We start from the raw sequence: 9,029 nt of genomic DNA on the forward strand, positions 1-9,029 counted from the left end.
AGGTTTTTAAACTGAGCTTGGCCGTAGCACTGAGTGCCATGATCTGGTAAAGGGACTGGAGTTGGACCAAGGGTTGGACTTGATGATCTTGGAGGCTTTTTCCAACACAATCGATTCTATGATTCTATGATTCTTATTCTTAGAGGGACCTTCTTGCTCTCTGCAGCTACCTAAGAGGAGGGTGCATTCAGGTGGGGGTCAGTCTCTTCTCCCAAGTGATAGGATAAGAAGAAACAGCCTCAAGTTGCACCAGGAGAGGTTTAGATTGGATATTAGGGGAAAATTCTTCACTGAAAGGAGGGTCAAACATTGGAAGGGACTGCCCGGGGCAGTGATGGAGTCCCCTGGAGGGATTTAAAAGCCCTGCAGATGTGGCACGTGGGGACATGATTTGGTGGTGGCATTGGCAGCGCTGGGGCAGCAGTTGGACTCAATCTGAGATGCCTTTTCCTACCTCACTATTCTGTGGTTCTCATGTGCCTGTGCCTGGTCCCTCTCTGTGCAGACCCCTTTCTGCTTTCATGGTGGAGCACCCCAGAACCAATGGCAGGGGGCACACCCAGGCGTGTGACAGTGCCAGTGATGATCCCAAGTCCTCCACAATGTCCTGCCCAATTAGGACCTGGGGATACTAATTGACAGGAAGCTCAACCTAAGCCACCAGTGTGCCCAGATGGCCAAGAAGGCCAAGGGGATCCTGGCCTGGATCCAAACTAGCGTGGCCAGCAGGCCCAGGGCAGTGACCCTTCCCCTGGACTCTGCCTTGGGGAGGCCACACCTTGAGTGTTGTGTTCAGTTCTGGGCCCCTCAGTTGAGGCAAGAGATTGAGGGGCTGGAGCGGGGCCAGAGAAGAGCAACGAGGCTGGAGAAGGGACTGGAGCACAAGTGCTGTGGGGAGAGGCTGAGGGAGCTGGGGGTGTTCAGCCTGGAGAAGAGGAGGCTCAGAGGTGACCTCAGCACTGTCTGGAACTGCCTGAAGGGAAGTTCTGGCCAGGTGGGGGTTGGTCTCTTCTCCCAGGCACTCAGCAATAGGACAAGGGGGCACGATGGGCTCAAGCTCTGTCAGGGGAGGTTTAGGTTGGAGATCAGAAAGAAATTCTTTGCAGAGAGAGTGCTCAGGCATTGGAATGGGCTGCCCAGAGAGGGGGTGGATTCCCCGTCCCTGGAGGTTTTTAAAGTGAGCTTGGCCGTGGCACTGAGTGCCATGATCTGGTAAAGGGCCTGGAGTTGGACCAAGGGTTGGACTTGATGATCTCAGAGGTCTTTTCCAACCCAATCCATTCTATGATTCTGTCTCACCTCCTGCCTCTCCTCTCTCTTACAGCATGCTGCCAAGGGACAAGGCTCTCTACCTCACCTAAGGCTCACCACCCCTTGTGGAGGAGGCTCAGAAGAAGGACACTTGAGAAGGTCTATCCCCACACAACCAGGGGAGGCACGAGCAAGTCGTAGGGGCGGCAGAGCTGCCGCCACACCTCGTCGCTGGCTTCGTTCCCAGGCTCTAAGAGCAGTTCCCTTTCCTTATTTTTGAACTCTAAAGCCTACTTTCCGTGGAAGCCCAGAACCTCATAAATCCTAAAGAACAAAAAAATTAAAAAGAAAAGAATATGAAAATAAAAAAGAATATGAAAACAAACAAACAAAAAAAAATTTAAATAAACGCAAAACCAACAAAAAAATATAAAAAGAAATAATGAACTGAGGACACCTCTTTTCTGCTTGCCATCAGCTTAGCTACAGACTATTTTCCTAGTGAACTGCTTTTAGATGCAGCATAAACCCAGGTCTGGTGTCCTACAGCATTAGGCCAGCTCTGTAGGAGGATGCACTCTTTTGACTTGCTAACAGCACTAAACTTTGTGCAAAAAAATGTGAAGTTTGTGTGAATATTGTACATGCAAAGGCCTTGGATGGCCTGGCAAACAAAAAAAAAATTACAAAAAATAAATAAAAAGTATTGTTAAGTAGGTGGGGGGAGAGAGCAGAAGGCAAAATATGAGCGGAAAAATGTGAAAAAGATCATGAAAATATAATTTGTTGGATAGTTGTAAGTAGTTTACTAAGTGTTTTAGAGCTGTGCTAAAGACATCTTTAAGATTTTTTTGTGAGAGAAATTAGTAGTTTACTTTATAGTAAAAGCATTTTATATTAATTGTAGCACATTTTTTAGTTATACATAGAAGGGAGATGTGTATAAAAAAACCAACAAAAAAAGCCTGCCAAACTTGTTTCTATTATTTGTACAGCAAGAAATGGACAATTTATATCCATGTTGTATGGCATTATTATTTTTTTTCAGCCATATGTCCATCTATTTAAAAATTGCTGACAACGATTTTTGTCTATTTATGAAAAATTAGAGAGCATAATTACAGTTTCTCATGAGGTGCATTTTGGGGGGTTTTGTTCTTTATTTTTTATTTCGTTGGAGGGCGCTGCCTTCGCGGCACTCGGCACATTCGGTTCACCACGCTTCTCTTACCTTTCTTTATAATAAAACTTATGAAAAGTAGAACTTGAGAAGTCTCTCCTTATTCTGGGGGACACCCTGGAAGTGTCCTGGCCAGAGAGATCCCTCCCTTGTTCTCCTCAGCTTTCCCATCCCTCCCTCCTCTCTCATCACATTCTCACCTGCCTCAGCCCTATTGACCCTCCTTCCCTCTGCCAACCCTTGACCAGACAGAAAATGTCCTCACAAGGTCATCAAGTTGCTTGGTGACCACCAGAAGATGCCCATGACAACCCCAATTCCAATATTTCCTTGGATAAGAAGGACACAAAAAGGATGGAAAATTCAAATGGTGTAAGGATGGAATTGGCATTTCCATCCTTCTGTAGCAGAGGTGGAAAATTCAAGTGGTGTAAAAAAACCAAAAAAACATGATACAAAATTTCACCCCCTGGGCCACCTGCCTGGAGGAAAACTCTTAATTAATGTACCATTTTAAGCCCATTTGTAGACACAGCTTGGCCGTAGGAGTCTCATCACATTTTGTCACAGAAGGGTTTGGGTTGGAAGGGACCTTAAAGCCCATCCAGTCCCACCCCCTGCCATGGGCAGGGACACCTCCCACCAGCCCAGGTTGCTCCAAGCCCTGTCCAACCTGGCCTTGGACACTATTCCAAAAACTTGAACAAAACTTGGTGGTTTTGATCACCTCATGGTTTCACATGTGCATAAAAACCTTCCTGCCAAGCCCTGTGCCCACTGAAGTCCCCATCAGAATGCCAAGCCCCAGCTCTTGTGTGGTGGGAGTTGTCCTGCTGCATCCTCTGGTTGACACCTGCTGAGGCATCATCCCACACACCCTGCTGGCACATCAAACACCCCAAATCCCACCCAGAACTGCCCTCTCTGGATGGGGTAGGCAGGAAAACCTTCTGAGACAGAGGGATGGTTTGGGGCATGGTGTGTTTGGACCAAGTAGCCTCCAGCAGACCACCCTGACTGCTGGGAGAGGTGGAGATAACAGCACCATGGCAAGTCTCTGGAACTGCAGGACCCCACAGAGGTTTGAAGAAATCCAGGCAGGTCACAAGCTGCTCCTGCAACTATCCTGTAGAGCTGGACAAGCTTCTGGATGGAGCTATGAATGTGGGACTCTGCCTTGTTGGTGGCCAGCATGAAACACCCTTTTATTCCCATTTATCTCTGCAATCTTGAGCCATGTGAAAATAAAAATAAAAATAAAATGCATAAGAAAACTTCTTAGGAAGCACCATGAGCAATAACATGGCAGCCCAGCTTGGGGAGCTTGTGGGAAGCAAATAATTACTCTGCAACACCAGAGCTAGATTTCATCCAAATGTGCAACTATTAAAGGGTGAAAAGAGACCATGAAAATGAAAACCTTCCTTGAGTTATCACAGTGAGGAGATAGGACTTAGTCAGGGAGAGTTTCTGAAGTGTTAATATTTTGTGTGTGTGGCAGGTAAGTGGCCTTGAAACGCTGAAATCACAGGGAAGAGATTCTCAGCCTGGGAGAAGGTCTGGAAGAAATCTTTACTGGAGGTGTTGCTTTACTCCAGGTCCCTATGGTTTGTCCTTTCTGAAGGAATGTGCCCTCCATGATGTCCAGCAGCCCCATGGCCCTGTGCCCCAGCTCTGTCACCTTTGGGTCATTGTGACAGCAGATTTGGAGCCCTTTGGAAGCCTCCACTGAGAAGGTCTCCTCTCTTTTGGAAGCACAGTGCAGGGAGCCATTGAAAGGTGGCCTTGCCAGTTTAGGGCTAACTGGGCAGAGCAATAACCACATTTTTAACAACTTTCTGGCCATCTATCTACATTTCTGCAGGGCTGACCTGCTGCCTCTGCTTCTCTGCACAGGGCTGGTGGCCAGCAAGGCACAGAACCCACTTCCATCCTTGGTGACATGGGAGCCATCTCAGGAATGAAGGGCAGTTGGCTATTAGAGAGCCTGGAGCATTAATAAGAAATTGTGAGACATCTCAGACCACTTTAATCCCTACTAATCTCTAAATTTGCATGATGGCAGCTGTGCTTAAATGGTATTCCAGCTGTTAGCTAATTGTCATGGACCTGGAATTGCTCCAGGGAAGCAACTGAGATCCAAACCTTCCATCCACCATCACAGCTGGCTCACAAAATCACAGAATCCCAGAATGGTTTGGCTTGTAAGGCACCTTAATGATCATCTCATTCCATTCCCCTGCCGTGGCCAGGGACACCTCCCACCAGCCCAGGTTGCTCCAAGCCCTGTCCAACCTGGCCTTGGACACTTCCAGGGATGGGGCACCCACAGCTTCTCTGGGCATCCTGTGCCAGGGCCTGCCCACCCTCCCAGGGAAGGATTTCTTCCTAACATATAATCTAAATTTCCTCTCGTTCAGATTAAAGCCATTCCCCCTTGTCCTGTCACTATCTGGCATTGGAACAAGTTGTTCTTCATTTTTATAGACCGCTTTTAATTAATGAAAGGATGAACCCAGTCCCCAAAAGCTGGTTCAGCCCCAGCCCTGAGGATCAGCACACGGAGCCCTGGGCTGGGCAGAGATGACACGGCTGGGGGAGCCTCCCCTTGCTCTGAAGCCTTGGTCTATAATTAACATTAGTAGAAAATGCAGTAGTTGGTTCTCAAGAAGCCTTGAGACAGGGTCAGCTCTTCCTAAACCCTGCTGGTGTGCCTAACCTCCCTTTAAAAACCTTCAGATTCCAGGCAGATAACCTAAATCTCTCTCCCTACAAAGCAAATCCCTTGCTTTTGAACATAGGGAAGAATTTATTGCTTTCCTTGTTGCAGTAATTTTTTCCATATTTGAAGAAGGATATTGGCTCCCCCCCACCTCCTCTCCACCTGCCCCAGCAGTTGCAATGGCAGAGGTCATGTCCTGCAGCAGGATGAGCTGTGCAGCTTCCAATTTTAGTCAAAGAACACCAGTTAGATCCTCAAAAGGCTCTGGCTCAGCTTTGGTGCCATGGACTTGCAGGGCAGGGGAAGGGGCAGAGTCAAGGCAGGCAATCCCAGGGATCAGGCTAATGATGGAGAGGAATAAGAGGCAGGAGCACGGAGGGACCTGCCTAATTGACTTTGCTTTATGAAGCCATAATTAGCAGCTCTGCAGGATGTAATGGGGAGTTTAACAAACCTCATCAGCGGGATCTCAGTGCTGTTTAACCCTTGGAGCGCAGCCCCAGGTGGGTGGTGGGGTGGGTGACTCCAGGGAATACCACCAACATCCCACCAGCCCAGCAGGACAAACCTTCCCCACAGCCAGGGGGTGTGGGAAGGGTCTGCTCCCAAGCTGTGGCTTCACCGTAGGCACCACCCAGAGCTGTGCCCATGGCACAGGACCACGGCCACCAACGCCCTGGCAGCACCAGCAGGAAGCTTTGTCTTTGTTACATCTGTGTTATTATTATTAAGATGATGGAATGGAAGGGAAAACAGCCCTGACAAGCAATATTGAGAGTTTTACGCAAGAAGGATCAAAGGAAAGGACTTCATTTGATAAATCCCACGTCCCTGACAACTGCAGCACGTGGTAGGAGCAGCAGCCTTGTGCCAGCCCCAGTGAGGTCCTGGTCCCCACCGAGGACAGATTAGCACTCTGACAAGTGTCCCTGTTCCCAAGGGTCCTGTGGGGATTAGGGATGCTGTGGTGAAAGCAGCAGTCCTCAGTGTGCTGCTGCTGGGAGCAGAGTGCTCAGGCATGGAGTGTGTCCATGGTGGTGGAAATGTGCTGCAGCTCTTGGCACAGCTCCCACACACAGCACCAGGACCCCCACGCTCAGGCCTAGCAGAGCTGTGCAACCAGGCAAAGAGGTTGGTGTGGGACCTGGCACTGGCTGCACAGCACCTACAGCTCATCATCCAGACATACCTGTTCTCCACCAACATGGTGTCCACCATAACACACCTCTACCTGTGGCATGATCCAGCCCATGGGTGCAGGCATGGGATCACAGAATCACAGAATGGTTTTAAAATTCACGTTTTTCCACTCCCCTGCCATTGCCAGGGACACCTTCCACTAGCCCAGGTTGTTCCAAGCCCATCCAACCTGGCCTTGGACGCTTCCGGGACTGAGTAGACACAACTTCTCTGGGCAACCTATGCCAGGGCCTGCCCACCCTTTCAGGGAAGAATTTCTTCCTGACATATAATCTAAATTTCTCCTCCTTCAGTTGACCCCATTCCCCCTGTCCTGTCACTACAGTTCCTGATGAATGGTCCCTCTCCTGTTTCCTTGTGGGTCCCTTCAATACATTGGAAGGTGCCTCTGAGGTCCCCACACAACCTTCCCTTCTCCAGGCTGAACAGCCTCAACTTTCTCAACTTGTCTCCAGAGGGAAGATGCTCCAATCCCCTGAGCAACTTTGTGGCCTCCTCTGAACTTGCTCCAACAGTTCCATGGCCTTCTTATGTTGGAGGCACCAGACCTGTACACAGCACTCCAGGTGGGATCCTCCCTGCATGGTGCAGGGGTCGAGGTGGTTGGGATCTGAGTCTCATCAGCAGGACTGGCTGTGCTTCACGTGCCTCTGCCCACTGCTGTCCCCAGGGGATCTTTGTTACTGTGCCCATGATGCAGCTTTGCCATCTTTCCAAGGACAGAAGAGCCCAAAAGAAAGCCTGTGTGTTGCAGGGGTGGACCACAGTCAGTTTGCTTCCATTCCACGTGCTCCACCCTGCAGTGGGAGGTTTGAGAGTCCAGGTCCAAAATACTCAGCATCACTCTGGCAGCTCATCACACAGCACAGGCAAAGTACTGACTCCAACACACACAGAGCACAAAATTATCAGTTTGAACGATGATTTTTGAAGAAGATGAGAGGAATAACAATTGCTCTGGATGAAATACTGTGCTGGCCAGAAGGGTAATTTAGAGTCAGAGCTGAGATCAGATGTTTTATCACTGTATCCTCAACTCTTCTTGACTTTCAACTGCAATTTGATAAATCAGCATAATATCTTGCAGAGTAATTGCTGTAGGTTTTATTCCTAGTGGGGTTACTTTATTACACCGCAAGCACATTAGAGAGCTTTCTGATGCTCTGCCATTATTATTGTGGGGACAGAGGTCAGAGAAGGCAGAACTTGGTAGGTGAGCTCGTTTGCAGGTATTTGTGCAGCTGAGTGATTCCAGCAGTGCTCAGCCCCTCCCTCCCAGCATCTCTGTGCCCCCTGCCAACACTCTGCTTTACTTTCCTCCCTGTGCTTATGCTCCCATCATGGCTGCAAGGCAGCAAAAAGGCTGGGAATCCACCAGGAAACCTCACTCAGAGACAGGAGGAAGGACAGGGAGATGCTGTAGGGCTGTCCCTCCCCAGGGCCTGGCTTTTAAGGTCAGCCAGGCTGGGCACCTGTAGCTGCCTGGAGTCAGTGCCAGCACTCAGTCACAGAGGCAAAATGCAACTCCTCACCCTGTAATCCCATTAAGATTTTATGATGAATGAAGCCTCTTGCACTGCAAGTCTGGGCGAGAGAGTCACACTTTTACTGCCCTTCAATATGTAATTAATGCACGTTTCATTGCTCTCCAGATGAATTTTTGGTCACAGGAGATAGTCATGACTATAAAATGACAGTTACTTTAGATGGGATCCAGACCAAAGGTCAGTGTCTTCTGCAAAGCCAGGTGTGTGACCAGGGCCATCCATCTCCTGGTGCTTGTGAGGGGAAGGCAGAGGGACAGTGGAGATCCACCTATCCTAGAGGATCCTCTGGAGTTTCATGTGTCCTCATGCTCCTCTTAGACCCACCCCATCCCTGCCCATGCCTGTGCCACTGGGACACCCTTCAGCCTGGCAGATGCACCATGATGGGGTCATTCAGCTCCTCAATCCCTCCTGTGACTCCTGACAAAGGGGGGATTTGAAAATGACACCTATTAGTGATAAACAGCAGAAAATCTATTAGGCCTGTTGGTGTGTGAGAAATATCTAGGCAGAAATGGCAATTCATTGAATCATAGAATCATAGAATGGTTTGGGTTGGAGGGACCTTAAAGCTCATCTCATTCCACCCCGCCACCATGGGCAGGGACACCTCCCACCAGCCCAGGTTGTTCCAAGGCCTCTCCAACCTGGCCTTGGACACTTCCAGGGATGGGGCAGCCACAGCTTCTCTGGGCACCTGTGCCAGGGCCTGCCCACCCTCACAGGGAAAGGTTTCTCCCTGACATCAAACCTAAATCCACTCTCTCTCAGTTTGAAGCCATCATCCCTTGCCCTGTCACTGCAGTTCTGCTCTGCATCCCCTCCTGATCACCCATGGGCTGGTTGTGTCTCACTGTAGCTGCATCTGGGTGAGGTGGCTCCTCCACCTCCGATTCAAAGCTGCACTTCATAGAATCATAGAATGGATTGGGTTAGAAAAGACCTCCGAGATCATCAAGTCCAACCCTTGATCCAACCCCACTGTGGTTACCAGATCATGGCACTCAGTGCCACGGCCAAGCTCAGGTTAAAAACCTCCAGGGATGGGGAATCCACCCCCTCTCTGGGCAGCCCATTCCAATGCCTGAGCACTCTCTCTGCAAAGAAGTTTTTTCTGCTCTCCAACTTC

At 49.4% G+C, this 9,029-nt stretch overlaps 1 protein-coding gene across 1 annotated transcript in view; it reads left to right on the top strand.

Moving 5' to 3' along the window:
* Positions 1 to 2,515, top strand: part of TOX2 (TOX high mobility group box family member 2) — a 168,290-nt gene extending 165,775 nt beyond the window's left edge. Inside the window, exon 9 of the mRNA XM_071572680.1 lies at positions 1,325 to 2,515. Within this exon, the coding sequence (XP_071428781.1) occupies positions 1,325 to 1,361 (37 nt within the window). The 3' untranslated portion in view covers positions 1,362 to 2,515. The remainder of the gene's footprint in view (positions 1 to 1,324) is intronic.
* Positions 2,516 to 9,029: the final 6,514 nt, after the last annotated feature.

Source organism: Pithys albifrons, chromosome 18, assembly GCF_047495875.1.
Source record: "Pithys albifrons albifrons isolate INPA30051 chromosome 18, PitAlb_v1, whole genome shotgun sequence".
In the NCBI taxonomy this organism is placed as follows: domain Eukaryota; kingdom Metazoa; phylum Chordata; class Aves; order Passeriformes; family Thamnophilidae; genus Pithys; species Pithys albifrons.